This window comes from Vicugna pacos, chromosome 26 (assembly GCF_048564905.1).
Source record: "Vicugna pacos chromosome 26, VicPac4, whole genome shotgun sequence".
Taxonomy (NCBI): domain Eukaryota; kingdom Metazoa; phylum Chordata; class Mammalia; order Artiodactyla; family Camelidae; genus Vicugna; species Vicugna pacos.
This window is the reverse complement of record NC_133012.1, coordinates 5693316-5708966: the sequence shown is the minus strand read 5'-3', so window position 1 is coordinate 5708966 and position 15651 is coordinate 5693316. Positions and strand designations below refer to the sequence as shown.

Genomic DNA, 15651 nt, shown 5'->3' with positions numbered 1-15651 from the left:
TGTAAAAAATTAATTGTACAAAAATAAATGTTCTAAAAAGAAAAGAAAAGGGAGGCACAAAACAGGAAGGTGATGGAGCTAATAAATGCCACAGTGTCCTGACTGCATCCCTGAGTCAGCCTGGCCCCCGGCTCGCGGTCTTACCCACGACGTCCAGCTGGTAGGTGTGGTTGATGCTACCGTATTCGTTCTCCACGATGCAGGTGTAGTTGCCTTTATCTGAAGGCACCACTGAATCCATTATGATGCTCCAGGTGGCATAACGGACCTGAGGGGAAACATGCCAAAGGGCCCCACTGTGGGTCTGGAGGCAAACGGGAGCAAAGCCACGTGGCAGCGGTATTGGGGCCCAGTGGCTGTTACCGTCCCATCAGAGCACAGAGCCGAGTGCGGGCTGCACCATGAGCCAGGACAAGGCAGGCACTGCCACCCCAGCCCCTTTACACTCTGCAGGAGAGAAGCAGGCAGACCAGGGTGAGAACTCTGGAGGTCTGCCCACAACGGGCAAGGCCATCCATGATCTGGACAAACGTGCCGTCCTCACTCTCCCAAATACACTGGGAACTCTCCCAGCCCTGCACCTCTGTCCACGCTGTTCCTGTGCCAGAACGGCTCCCTGCTAAGAGTCCAGCCCTGTCCGCCCGCCCTTGAGATCTCATTTCAAAAACCATCTCCTCCAGCCCCGTCTCCGGCCAGAACTGTCCTCTCGTCCCTCTGTGCCCCACAGATGCTTTCCATGGCAGTGGTCACGGATGCCTGCTGTCCTATTAGGTGGAATGCTTTATGCGCAGGACGCTGCTTTGCAACACTCAGAGCACAGAGTCTTGCATACAGCAAGTGTCTGGTGAATTAATTTTAAAGGTTTCCTTATTTTTTCTGATCACCTCTGCTTTTCTTACACAAGATGCTTGAGAAAAAAGCAGCCAGGTGAGATGCGAGAGAAACAGGGATGACATGCGTGATCAGAGACTCTAAAGGAGGGATTCTGATGTTCTGAAAAGCGTTAAACAGGCAAAGGACACGAACAAACAATTTACACACCAGGAACTGGAAACTGCTTATTAACATGTAAATTCTAACTTTGTTACTAAGCAAAACAGCCAGTGAACAATGAGATATTTTCATGTGTCAAATTTGTTGATGAAGGTAGAGTGAGCTTGTCATTTTCATACTCTGCCGTGGGAGGGCGAATTCATTTTCCGTTTTAAGAAAGTAACTGTTACCACAATAAAATAAAATTAAAAAAATAAAATCACACCCTCAACTCATGACATCGCCCTCCCTTAAGAGTAATTTATCACAGTAAAATTTTTTGTCTTCCCATTGTACTTTGAACTCTGTTGCCTAGTACATTTTCTGGAAAGACATGTGTTCAAGAAATGTTCACGTAATAAATGAACAAGTGAATGAATAAATAAAATTACCTAATTATGGGGGAAAAGTAATTGGGTGACGTGCGTCAAGGGCTTAAAAAAAAATGCTTGTACTTTGATCTAGTAACTTCTAGCAATCTGTCCTAAGGCAGAATATTTTAAAATATGGTAACAAAGACTTAAGTACAAAGATATTCACTGCAACTTTATAGCAGTGAACAACTGGAAATTAACTTGTATCACAAAACAGTTCATTAAATGATGGGATATTGTAATACTGGAACATTATGCAGCCATGAAAAATTATCTTTCAAACACATGGCAAAAGACATATGTTATAATGTTAACAACTGACAAGAAATTATATACACAATGTGATCAACCATGTAAAAATCATATACAAAGAAAAAAAAGACTGAAAAGATTGAACTTTACTGGCACTTTTCTGTATCTGAAGATTTTCTAATTTTACAGATAGAAAGCATTATTTAAAACAATCAAAGGCATATAAAAAAGGATTTTCTAAGTAGCATCTCCTGCTCCTCTTACTCTGACCTTCATATGAACACATGTACCTTGTAGCCTCCGATCCTGTGGTCAGGTTTGAATTCCTTGCCATTTTTCAGCCAGCGCAGGGTGGGGTTGGGAGTCCCACTGGAGGGGCATTTGAACTTCACTGTCTTGGCAGCTGGCACTGCGTGCAATTTCTTTTCCATCTTTTCTGGGGACGTCCAGTAGGGAGCCACGGCTGCCCGGGGAGAGACGAGAAAGACGGGCAGGGGCTGGTCAGGCTCAGGAGCGAGGACCCCCGCCTGCACACCTGCCCACCAGCTGGGAACAATGCCTGCACTGATCTGATCCCCCGAGGGATCCCACCGCAAGCATCGTGATGCCACATGTCCTCTCCTCCCCTTCTCCAGACAATCACCAGAGCTTCCCCCTTGCCGGTTCAAACCCGACACCCAGGCCCGGAGGGCAGTAAGGTAGGAAACAGTGTCTCACGCATACGGTTTGGTTTGGTGTTATCCGTCTCTTTCTCCTCTGAAGAGGAGTCATCATCGTCATCGTCGTCCTCCGAGGAGGGGAGGGCATCTACGGGAAGGAGAAGGGAGCACTGAGGTCCCTCCAAGGGAAAGGGGGCCGGCGAGCTTCCCATCCAACCCACAGCCACCCCATGAACAAAAAGGCCAGTCAGCTATAGATATACTGACTCCAGTCCCCGCCTCCCTTAGTGACTGTCCCTCTGGAATAGAAACCGTTTGTTTAAGAACTGCAGGCTCTACGCCTGTGCCCCTCCACCCCCAGCCCCAGCGCACTGCACCCCTCTGCCCAGAGGCCTTTACCCCGGGCAGTTCCATCACGGGCAGGTGAGTCCTCTTTCATCTAACTCCACCCTGCATTCAGAGGCTCACTCAACTCATCATGCCCCAGATGCGCTGAGTCTCAGAACTAGCAGCCAGGGAAACTGTCTCCTCCTCTGGAGACCCAGACAGATCTAGGCACTGCAGCCAGAAGCCACTTCCGAAGCCACGGGCCGAACTACCTCCAGTCAGAATCTGTCCAGCACGTGTCTGCTGAGGTTTGGAAACTGCCCTTCTAAACCAGAGCGGGTAGGAAGCCCACCACGCGGTCCGTCCACCAACACCTGCCCCCAGTAAGTATCCATCCCTTTTAAAAGGCTTGACACACATGTGGTCACCAATCAGGGTAATGCCAGATCTTTTCCCAGACCTTCCTAGTACTTTTGGGGTCTGGAAAGAAATAAAGAAGGCAAGTCCTCAGGGAGGGGCAGGTTCTGGATGATGCCTGGGGGAGGAAGTTTCAGACCCGCACCCTGGGATACACGAGTACAGGGACCTTCAGCTCGACTTCGTTTAATCTAGGGTTTTGTAAAAGTCACATTCGACAAGTGGCAGATCCCCAAAGTCACTGAGTCCCAGGGTTCCCTCACGGCCCTAACATAGCTCTGGAAGCTGGGTGACAGATGTTTCTCATCAAGCTGTGGCTATGGCGATGCACCTTCGTCACCCCTGGTCACAGGAGGGACCTCACCACATATTCGGGGGCTCTAATCACTAAGCCAAGTCCCAAGTCCAAATGGTAAGGGAATGAGAGGATGGATGCTGTCTGGGCCCCCGGAGCACCCCAGAGACCTCACAGTGTCTCACTGCCCCGGGTTCGTCCGCAATCGCCTGCGGGGTGGAGCCCGGAGGCCCGCGCTCTCTGGCCCGAGGCCCGCACCATTGGTCACCCCCCAAGAGCTAAGCCACGCGGCGGGCGGGGAGCGATGTTAGTGGGCGGCAGCTTCTGAAGCAGAGTGGGGGGCAGATCACGGAAGGGGAGGAGGTCTGGCTCCCCCTGAAACCAGCAGAGAGGCTTGGAGGGGTGGGGGGAGGGGAGGGCGAGGGTGGACTTGGCTACCAACCTGAGACGTTGACGGAGAAGTAGGTGGTGTCGCTGCCCGAGGGGCTGCTGGTCACACAGGCGTAGAGGCCGGAGTCGGCGGGCACGGAGTCCCGCACCTCCACCTCCTCCCCTGTGATGCGGGTGCGGTTGCTTTCCACCAGCTGCACCCCGTCCCGCAGCCAGTTGATGCTCTGCACATCGTCCCGCAGCCGACAGCGGAGCTGCAGCAGGTCACCGGGGTGGACCAGGAGGGACTCCACTTCCACGGGGGCTCCCCAGGGCTGGGCTGCAGCCACCACAGGGGCCGCGAAGAGGGCGCGCGGGGCAGGGGAGGAGGAGGGGAAAGACAAAGGGCATTACGCCAGCCGCACTGAGCTGCAACATCCCAGGGGTTACAGAGCTGGGGAAGTGGGAACGGGAACACGGGTCAGTCGGGAGACGGCTGGCTATCTGGGCACCCCCATCACTGCGTCTCTACCCCAGTCCTCCAGAGGGCAAAGGGAGAAAGAGGCAAAGTTAGGAAGCAGCTGCAGCAGCATTAAGCGGTTCACGTTTCATTTCCCTCCATCCAAGGGGTGACTTGTGTGTGTCCAGAGTGCCCCCTCCCCACACACATAGTTCTTTGCCAAGAATGGTGGCTTCCCAGAGGAACACTCCGTTTGCTTCTGGCTGGGGCGGCCTCACCCCTCGCCCTAGGAGCCCTTGAACAAGCCCCCCCAAACCCAGGAGCCCCCACTCACGTCGAGAGAAGGCAGTTTGTCACTGGGGGGCTCTGGGTTCCAGTGATTCAGCATTGGGGGTGGGACTGAGCCCCGCAGAGTCAGTGCATAGGATGCATATGTGGGAGAGACAGCCCAAGGAGAGGTCAGCTCAGGGGAGCCTCTAGCTAACAGGTGTCGGGCCAGCGGATTCGGAGCTTTTGACTATATTAGGAACGAAGGCCTGCAGCTGCCACAAAACCCACACTTGCTCTGGCAGCAAAAGCCACTGCACACAAAGCTCCTTTCTCCTCACCCGACTGCAGGGCTCCCCCTCTGGGGCCCCCCACCTTCCTCTGCCCTGTCCTCCCCCAACGCACTGGCACTCACAGCCTCTCCCCCTCACCGCTCCTTCCCTGGAGCCCGGGGGGCCACACACCCAACCCCCTTGCCCAGCAACACCACAGTCAGGCTAACAAGAAGGCCTGAGGCTGGACACACCGGTGAGTCCACCGTCCCGTGCTGACCGGTCCTCTGAGCACCCCTGTCTTCACTAACAAGGGGAAAGGCAGCGCCTAGTAACTCTTGGGACGTGCAAACCTGCAATCCTGCTCCCGGCATCCTCTGCTCCCTGCCCATCCCCCATCAGAAGAACACACCTGTTGAGCTCGCGTCCACCACCTGACTAGTCTCTAGCACCTTCTACAGCCTTCTTTCCTTCTCGGGTACCGGTTCACCATCAGAGGCTTGTCGGGGACCCCTGAAGGTCCCCTGATGCCTGAGGCTCTGCTGGGCTCTCTCCACACCCTCCTGCTCTCATCCCTTTCTAACCCCAGTCTGGGTCAGGTGCCCTCCCATGGCACTGGTCACACTGAAGGACAGTCCCCTTTCTTGACTGAGTTGCGAGGGTGGGGACATGTCACATTTACCTTCAAACCCCAGCACCTGGGACGGCGCTTCCTGAATAATGTGATAACATCATCTCTTCATCACCTCCTTCCAGACTCCCTTTTCTCCTTCACCACCTCATTCTAACCGACTCTTTCTGAGATCCTCAATAGGTTTCTGCTGGAAACCTCACCAATGAAGAAATGAGTTTCCAGGCATTGGCCGGGGCTAGGGACTAAGGGCAGTTTCCCCCAGAGGGGCCAGGATGGGGCTCAGGGGCCAAGAATGCGGGCCCCAGCGCCTTTCCACCTGAGGGCTCCGTCTTAAATTTGGGGTAAATATTGAGTCATCCAAGGGGTTGCTGCTTGAAAAGGGTTTGGAAACCACTCGGCCAGGACTCATTTATTTTTGTGAATCAGGTCAGGAGGAACACCACAAAGGTGAACAGACCGCACAACTGATTAAAAATAAGCCTTTGTGGGTCTTGGGGAAAAAAAAAGTTATTCTTTCCATTTTTAATGGTTTGTGGTTTTGCCAAAAGGAGGTAGAAGAAAAGCCATTCAGACTTGACCCTGAAGGAAAACAGAAGACGCTCCGAGGGATCAAATCTCACTTCCCCGCAGTGACCTCACTGATTAAATATTTTGCAGCTCGTGATCTGGACCAGCCGTTGGTCCAACAGTAAACTCCGGTAAACTCAAATTCTTAGCCGTTGGCATCACGGCCTATTTTGACAGGTCCCAGAAACAAAAAGGTAGCCAGGAGAACACGGGCGTTTCCCCAGGAAGAAGCAGCGAAGGGAGACGGGCCCTGCCGAGGCCAACCCCTGGTGGATCCAGTCTGGAACTTCCCGCTCATCCCAACCAGGATGCGAACACAAAACCCTTCTGCGTGACCTATAAATCTCCTCAAGAGCCAGCTTTCTTCTCCCCGCCCCTGGAGGTCAGAGTCACCCTGAGGCTCCAGGATTTGGTGAGAACGCCTCATTCATTCTCCTGATCAAGGTTCTACACATTTTAAAGGATGAATTCTAACCCCGTGATCACCTCCCCATGTGACCTTCTTCCCCCCACCTTCCACTACAAGTCTCTTCTCTGCACCAGCTGTATTCTGCCCACACACAGCAAAACCTCTTTCTGCTAGAGGCTGTCAGCCATCTCTCTAGAGCCCCCCACTCTTCTCAAAGTGCACCATCAAAGACGTCCAGGAAGACTTCCTCTGGCACAAGTGTCTTTATCCACGCTTTCTGTCAGTTACTGTCTGAACCACACATTTGCACTCAGTTCCATACCATCTTGTACTGCTGCTTTTTCAAACATCTTGATTGAGACAGAATTCACATGCCATAAAGTTCACCCATTTAGAGTGTATAATGCAATGTTTTGCTTTGTTTTGCTTTTTAGTATATTCACAGTTATGCAATCTAACTTCAGAGATTTGGATCACCCCCAAAAGAAACCTTGTACCCAGGCGCAGTCACTCAGTATCCCCTCTCCCTCCGCCCAGTCCAGGCAACCACTGATCTCCGCTGTCTCTAGATTTCCCTCTTCTGGCTATTTCACAACAGTGGACTCATACAATATATGGTCTTTCATGTCCTGCTTTCATTTAGCATGATGTTTTCAAGGTTCTCCCATGCTGTACCATGTCTCAGTACTTCATCTCTTTTAATGGCCAAATAATATCCCATTGTATGGATATACCATGTTTTATTAATCCATTCATCGGTTGATGGACACGCGGGTGTATTGTTTCCCAATTGTCAAAAGTGTCCATATCTTGCCTCTTCTAGGAAATAGCAAGCAACTCAGGGCAGATTGCCCATTCTAATTTTCCCACAGTGCCTAGGAATGTCAGAAACACAGAAAATGCTCTGCAGGTCTTGAAGTGGATTGAGCATCTGGCAAAGGCTAATTTTTGGAAGAACCAAAAACCAGCCTACGGCTCTTGGGTTATACTGGATTTTCCCTGGTTCTTGAATGTGTGTCAAAGTCTCCATTTACAGGACAGAGATAATGCCACTTTCTCCTAGGAGGTGATGGAATGGTAATTGACCATTGCTGGTTTACTGCCGAGAGCAGCAGTCCTGACCTTGGGGAGTTCCACGTAAGGCAGCTGATGTGGGACATCTCTGGTCGCCTGCAACAATCAGGTCACTCCCCTACATTCTCTTTTAGTCTTTCCAGTGTCCTCCATTTGCGTCCTCATTGGAAAGGCCCTTGTATCTGTGGCTCCATCTCTGCTGAGCTGGCCTTTCTCTGGTCAAGACCAATGGGCCAGGGTGATACTTGTTGGGGATCACTTAGCAAGAAAGGAGCTGAGTGATTTATTTATTTATTTTTATTGGGCTGTTCATGAAAGACGAAGAAAAGAAGGCAGTTTATTGCTCAGCCACTTGAAAAGACATGCCAGCTCTTGAGCCCCTGATGAATTGGAATGGGGACACTGTGAGGGAGGCAGCAAACCAAAACACTTGCTCTATGTGTCTTGTTTCCTGAGAGACGAGGTGGGGAACGGAGGCTGGAGGACATTCGGTATCTGGATTCCCTGGTGACCAAGCCTGAGGCTGAAAGCGGTTGGCCTGAGTCTCACTTGTACGGCCTCGGAAACGCACATTCTGCTTTCACGCCCTCAACACAGTCGCTGTTTTCATTACCCTCCGGGAGTGGGGAGATTGGGGTTAGGGTTGGGTTTGATTTGAACACACTTGGAGGATTAAGGCTGTCAATGCCTTGGTCATCTCTCCAGAAAACAGGAGAGAACAAAGGCTTCGGCTCAGTGGTCTGAATCGAGACTGAGGAGGACTCTGGACCTGGGGCAGTTCCTGGGACAGTGCAGAGGGCAGGTGGACCGCGGAAGGCTGTGGATCCTGTATCCCCATTAGTGGGAGTGAAAGGGATTCATACAGCCATCCCTAGTCCCACCCTTCTTTCTAATGGAGTCTCTCCATTCCCCAGGGGTGCAGACCAGGGACCCACACTTTTGAGTAATCTTCAGGAACACAGCTAGAAAGACAGAGAGGTAAGGGGTGGTGTTGCCAAGTCAAGGAGCATGATTAATGTCAACAGGGCCCTGCTGAGTCCCTCTCCCTTCCTACTTTCCTCCAAAATACCAGGGCTTTGCAATTCCCACCAAGCCCAAAGGTTGTGGCATTTTGCTTATGGCAGGACTGGCCAGAAATCTGCCACTGTCACCTAGGAGGGGGTTCTGCCTGGGTTCGTCAGGTCAGATCCAAGTTCTGGATTCCAAACTTTGAGTCTTCTGCCAGCCGTGAGCACTGTGTGGGGTCGGGCCCAGGCTTGAGGAGGCTCAAATCCATACACACCTTGTCATTCTTATAAGAAGATGAGACCCCAGCTCCCCCAAATCGAGGGAAAAGAGAGGGAACTTTCTTCAAAATAGCTATCACTGGAGGACTCTGCGAGCCCTTGTTACTGTGAAAAAAGAGAAGTAATGGGTAAAGTAAGGAGCGGAAGACCCGTACCTTGCGCTAACCAGGGTGATACGATGTACGAAGCGCTGTATCATGAGACACGAGGACCGGGAGAAGAATGGCGAGCCCAGGACAGCCAATCCAACACAGGATCTGAGGTTACAGAACTCAAGTACTGGGGCTCAGAGCAGACAGCAGTGTTCACGGCGGAGGTGCTCACAGCGGTAGGGAAAGGGAGCAAAAGTTGGCGGCGGGGGCGGGGGGGGGAAGAATGAGGTGCTTACGAGCAGGGCTGTGCCTCAGGATGAGGGGGAATGAGAGATGCGGTCAGATCGTACGGTTGAAAGCTGGGCGTAGACCACAACCACCAGAGAAGTCCCAGGGAACACATTTCTCTGCAGAGACTATGAATGCAGGCCTTTCATGCCCCAAGGATGAATATACCTGAAAACGTATTTTGAAATACCGTGTTATCGGCCCTGGTCCCATAAGAACCAATTTGGTCTGGAAGTGATCCCTCCCCAAGCCCCATGACTTAACGTGAACCCCGTGAAAAGTTAATAGCTGATATTTGCATAGCGCTTTGCAATTTACCACGTGCCTTGCCATATATTATCTTGGGATCCTTCCACAAGTCTGAAAACAGTAATGCTAATACTGGCCAGTATTGGCAGCGTGCTTATGATACATCCCATATAGTGTGAGAGCTTTTTTAACACCGACCATCATTGAATCCTATGAGGTCAATACCAATGTTATCTCTACCCGATGGGCCCGGAGGCTGACAGTGTGCCAAGCAGAGCTGCTTCACAATAACCCTATGAAGGAGGTATTATCCTCATTTTATGGCAGGGACACTGAGGCACAAGCAGGTTCAGGGTGTGTCCAAGATGGCCTACCTAGTCAGGAAGTGGCTGGGCAGGGATTCGAACCCAGGTGGCCTGGCTCTCCAGAATCCACACGCACTCCAGAGCCCTGGTCTACCACTTTGAAAGGCAGCCTCTATTTTCACTGTCTTTGCAACCCATGACTTTCAAAGAGTGACAGAAACCCTTTCTGGTCAGCCCACTGGTCCTGTCCAAAGGCGTCCAGGTTTCCTACCGTCTCACGTGAGATTCTAAAGTTGGCAGCTTTGGCCTCAGCCTCCCCTTTCCTTCCCTCAGCCCCCCCACCACTACTTTGTTACTTAGTGTTTTTAAGTTAGAAATGCACTTTCCCGGCCATGCTCACCTGCCCTGTAACGCTGAGCAGGTATGACTGTGCACACTGGCAGATGAGGAAATTAGGGGTGGCACTGTGACAGTGGCAGACTCAGGACTAACCGTAATGCTTTCTTTGATGTGGCACCTGAAACTTCACCAGGCATGTTGATTCACAATCGTGTTGATTCGTCTTCACTCTCATTTAAACGTGAGAAAATGGAGGCTGAGAGACTTCTCCCAAAGTCACAAAGCGGGGCTCAGCCCTGGCTCTTGGGGCTGGGTCTGCTGGGTCCTGGGCTCCTTACCCAGCACACGGGACAGTGGCAGGGACTTACAGCCCTGCCTTGGCCATGGGTACACAGCCTGGCCCCTCCCTCCCACCTGGGTCCCTGGCTCAATCCCGGACCAACCAGCCACCTGACACCTTCTCTGGTCCCAAGCCCCTCATCTTGAGTACAGCTTACAGCTGAGCTGATGGCCGCAGATGACCCCTGCCTGACTCCACTGAGAAGATTAAGGACATCAGGCAAAGGGGCTCTCAAACCTTCACTTGGGCCAGCTTGCCTGATCACACATCCTCAGACTGTCCGGTTCTCAAGTGCTGACCCCTCAGCGCAGGCTCTCTGCATCCATCCCTGCACGCTCCCCAAGAGCCCCGGTTTGGTCCTCCTCCTCCTCCTCCAGGACCTGGGCCCACTCAACTACCTCCCCTGCTCTCCCCGCCCCCCAGCTCCCCTGGTTCCATCTCTGCAGCCAAGCTAACATCTTCTCTGCCCCTTTTTCTTTTGCTTTCTCCCAAAATGCTTTTCTCCTCCTATCTCCCCATCACTTCCCCAGATGTGAAAATTCACTCTCTGGAGGAGACCTCCTCAACTCCATTCTCCATCTCATTCTTAATGGGACTTACAAATTTTCGTGGCTTTTATCATGCACTCATTCAAGCTGTTATATATAAGTATATATATAACATACATTATATGTACACATATGTATATATAATAGACATGTTTTATATATATATATGTGTGTGTGTATATATATATATATATACACACACACATATATATACATACATGTGAATATGTCTTTTCTACTCTCTGAGGTCAGGGGCAGCATCATCTATCATTCCACACTCCGAAGGGGAAGGACATAGTGTTTGGATAACCAGCCCCCAACAAAATCCAGGCGTGACGCCTTGGGGTCCCCACTGAGGTCATCCCTAGGAAATCCTTTTGATTTTGCATTTCTGGGCTAAGAAAATTAGGGGAGAGTGGCCATGCTCTTCAGGAACGTGGGGGAACTGGTGGTCCAGGCTTGTTTACAGTCTTGGCACTAACTCCCCAGAGATAAATGAGGGGGCAGTTGTGGGCAGTGGGGAGGAACTCGGGGTGGCTTGGAAAGCAACTTAAAAGGAACACAGAACAGCCCAGCAGGGCTCCAGGAGCCCTCTGCAGAGGTTTTTATACGTTCTTTTGGCTTTGAAATGGAACTGAAAACTTACTTTAGTCCGGCCAGGCCAGAGGGAGATCTCGCCGAAATCCTGGGGAACAGCTATCATCCGGCAAGGATGGGGGGTACCGAGAAGCCCTCCAGTCACGTGATTCCCTGAACGTCCCCAGGGGACAGGGAAAGCGGCAGAAATGGGGAGCAGAGGCATGTGTGGCAGGGGAGACAGGAACTCCAAATCAATTAGTGGGTTCTGACACCCTGACCCAGCCGCGTTCACCAGGCCCCGACCCAGGGGGCTTGGAGTGTAGGATGGTGTTTTTTTGACAGAAAAGAGGGAAAGAAGTAAGAAGAAGCATTTTGCATGCAAATGGGCCATTGCCAGAAGAGCCCATTAAAATGTAAAAGCGCCACATTCAGCCTGACAAAGCGGTGCAAACTGCTGTGTTTGCCAGAGGGGCAGCGACACAGCTCCCGACAAAGGGGCCGGGGAACAATGGGACCTGAATGGCCCCAGTCAGCAGGTCCCCTCTCGCGTTGCCATGGGGACCCCACCGGGGCTTACTAAAGGTATTTCCTGAGGAGAAAGGCAGCGCACACAGGCCCAGGCGGCCCGGCTAATCCTGACAGGAAGCCATCACCATTCAGCAGCCCAGGGGCTTGGGGCCGGGACTTGTGTTTTGTTTTTATTAAAAAAAGCTTTTGGGGCTTTTGTGTGTCCCACCTCGTCACTGTAATTTACTGCAGAGCTGCCTGCGCTGGCCAAAGCCACAGCCGGGGGCCCTGCACCCACTCCAAGACCCCCCAAAACCAGCTTCCCCAGGAAGGAATCGGGAGGGGAGGCCAGTTTCGTGCACACCTTCCAACAGATGCGGTGATGGGAAACCCAGCATCAGACTGGAGTCCGGCTTCTACCTGAAGCCTCCGTGGTACCTGGATTTTCTTCCCTCCTAGGGATTGGGCCCCCCTACCCCTGCTTCCCCAATACCTCCCACCACGGGGAGCACGCTTGCAGGCTGGGGGGAAGACCTGTAATTAAGTGATTAACAAAGGAATGTGCCCAGGAGTTGTTTTAAAAGAAATTTCCCCTCTGCCTCTCTCCCCAGGTGTTTACAGACACGCTCCAGGCAAAGCCGAAAAGGAAACTCTTCCTGCGCCCAGTTCCCAAAAGGATTCCAAGGATTCCCGGTACCCTTGGCTGCTCTCCTGCCTACCTCTACCAGGAAGAAAGAGCAGCCCTGGGCGGAGGCAAGCTCACCTTAGACGTGCAGGAATCCACTCACCCAAGACCAGCAAAGGTAGGTGCCCGGCGGCTACCAGGAAGGGAGGCCCAAACTCCCGGTTCCTAGAAGCTGGTGTCACTGGCTCACATTTGGCACCAGAGGAATCAGCCTTGGCAGATTCAGGGAAGAAAGCCAACAACACAGCTGGCAGTGGAGACAGAAACTCCTGTGTGACAACTGCCCCCCTCGGACACAGTTTAGGGTCAATGAACACTTTCTGAGTAAACCTGTAAGTGGAAGGAGCTGGCTCCAGTGTCGATGGTAAAACCAGGGAGGCTCTACTCACTCAGGTCCGTGTGTTTGCAAAGCCCACGCTCTTGCCTCTAACTGACCCCCCCAAACACACACACACACACAAATGTTTTGAGCCTGGCCATTTTGATAGAATCATAAGGAGTTAAATTGATCATCTTGGCAGCATTAAGACTATCCTGCAACAGCCCTGAACACCTGGGAAGTTTCGAGAGCCACGCATGGTGGGTCCTATTTTGGGAGAAGGCGCTGGAGAGCCTTGTTCAATGATGGAAAACTCCCCCGACTCAAGCCCGGTAGGCACACTTATGTGGATGTAAACTGAGCAGCTCGGGATGCTCAGGTGGGGGTCTTCCCTGACTTTATTGAAAATCACGTCCCAAACTCAAAGCAAAAGTTATGTTACAACTGTTGCAACTCAGAAGGAACAACACCTTCCACTGAGTTGTCAGGGAAAAGCCGGGCAATTAGCTGAAGTGGGGTGTGCGTGTGCACGCGCGCGTGCGTGTATGTGCAGGGGTCCCGCTGCTAGAAGGGGAGCTCAGACCCTCCCACCACTGGCCCGCAGCCCAGGCCTCCCAGCCATGTGTCTGCAGCTGTGACCTGTCATGCACTTCCTGGTCTGGGTTCTGTAATGGAAAGATCATTAAGAGTAGGGGGAGGGAGGACAGTGAGGAGGTAGCCCCGCAGCTCCCACTCCACCAGGCTCTGACCTTAAAGTCCGGTCAGGTTCCTTGAAGAAAAGAATGTATGGCCCCCCCACCCCCACCCCCAGGGCCTCTGCACGGCCTCCCCTCCCCCAGGCTCAGCGGAGCTGGTTTGGGGAAGGAAACACCAGCAGCTGGGTAGGAAAGAGCTGCCGCTCCTGAAACTTGCTGATAAATTAGTGGAGGCCACAGCTGTTTCAGAACCTGCCTTCTGGCCCCCCCAAACCTCTGCACAATACACCAGAGCTCTCGGCAGCCCAGTGGGTCTGCCATCTACCCTCCCTGGCTGTCCGATGGATGGCAGGTCTGGGTCACCGCCCACTGCCGTGGGCAAAAGAATGGCTCTTCATAAAGTCCTATTTTCTTTTCCAATGTTAAAGAAATGCCCCTTATTTTTACATTATGAGAATAAAGGTGATAAATATCCTTTTAAAAGGAAGTGGTGTAAAAAAGGTGGTTGCCAGGAGCTGGAGGAGCGGAGACTGGGGAGTTAAGCGTTTAAATGGGTAGAGTTTCAGTCGGGAAGGTGAACCGTTCTGGAGATGGATAGTCATGATGGTGGCTCAACAGTGTGAATGTACTTAATGCCACAGAACTGTGCACTTAAAAATGGTGAATTTTACATTATGTATATTTTACCACAATAAAAATGGTAATGGTAGTGGACATGACAGCATTGGGTTTTTAAAAAATGTTCTTAAGTGGCAAAGTAAATTGTCAGCCCAAAATACCAGGGGGAAATGTGACCCATGAAACGTCAAAATCTGGAACCAATGGTCTATTCCACAGATTGGCAGGAAAGCGGGGACTCCCAGGACCCATCGACCACATAGTCATTCTCTCCCCATCACACGCACCGTGAGACTTGAGCGTTCAGTACTGTTTTCAGAAGCTGAAAGAGCGTGGTTTAGGGATTTTGCTACCTGAGTGGGTAGGGCTGTCAGGCACAGAGCTGGTAGAGCAACCAGGATCAAGGCTTGGGGGGGACAGCATCTGCAGTGGGGACCCCTTCACTCACACAACCAGAGGGGTCTTGAACCATGAGGCTCCTGGGGGAGGTTCCCACTCTGGGCAATGTCCACATTCCGGTGTGTCCTAAGGGATGAGAGCCTTGAAATCCTTGGAAAAACCACTTAGTCCCAAACTTTGCTTGAGCCACAGGTGGTTGTAACCGCAGAGTATCTACATGGAAATGGCGGGGGTGACTGGCCCCGCCACTGACCATGTGACCCCGGGCACGTCATCTCCCCACTCGGCCTCTGTGTCCTCAACTGTGAAATGGAAGGGCCGACTGGTCCAGCGCGAGGCTCCCTACAGCTCTAACCCACATCTCGGTGCCACTGGGCCTTCGGAGCTGAGTACCACCCACCGCCCCGCCCGCCCCCCCAGCCCAGGGCTCTCTCTGGTGTGAGGGGTGGCCAGAGACCAAGAGACCTCGCATTCATTTTTGAAGAAGAGGGGATGCTCTTTGGTCACAGAGTTCCGGCCACCAGCACCTTCAACAAACATCTCTCGCCATCTTTTCCCTCTGGCCAGAGACATTCTCCCCAGAAGAATCCCTCCGCATCTTTTACACATTAAAACAATGGAATTTTATTTTGATGAAGAAGAACAGAGGATACAGAGTTGCTAAGAGGCTAAGTGACTGGCAGAAGGCTGGGAGCCCGGGGGTTCTGGGAGGATTTATTCACTGTCCTTTTTTGATGCTCGTGATAAGCCCCAGAATTGGCTACGCACATCAATGTTAAAAATGGACTGGGAAACTTTACAAATCAACTACACTTAAAAAAAAAAAACAGACTGGGGGTCTGAAGGTAGGAGAAAGGGGTAACGTTACAAAACAAATGCTGCTTCCAGTGTACGCTTCAGGCATTAATGCAGGTTTTTTGGGGGGATGGGTAGGGATCAAATCATTTCATTGAGGGGCTTCAGGGTAGGGTTGAAGGGCTGGGAGGACAATTAG

The 15651-nt window shown here is 51.9% G+C and overlaps 1 protein-coding gene across 15 annotated transcripts in view; it reads right to left on the bottom strand.

Moving 5' to 3' along the window:
* Window positions 1-15651, bottom strand: part of FGFR1 (fibroblast growth factor receptor 1) — a 45521-nt gene that overhangs the window by 11305 nt on the left and 18565 nt on the right. For 5 of the 15 annotated variants that reach the window (XM_072950218.1, XM_072950221.1, XM_072950217.1 and 2 more), the window contains exons 3-6: window positions 3799-4065; window positions 2376-2465; window positions 1949-2121; window positions 145-268 (exon numbers count right to left, since the gene is read on the bottom strand). In XM_072950218.1, the coding sequence (XP_072806319.1) occupies window positions 145-268; window positions 1949-2121; window positions 2376-2465; window positions 3799-4065 (654 nt within the window). The remainder of the gene's footprint in view (window positions 1-144; window positions 269-1948; window positions 2122-2375; window positions 2466-3798; window positions 4066-15651) is intronic. The other 10 variants (XM_072950222.1, XM_072950216.1, XM_072950219.1 and 7 more) reach the window with 3 other exon arrangements.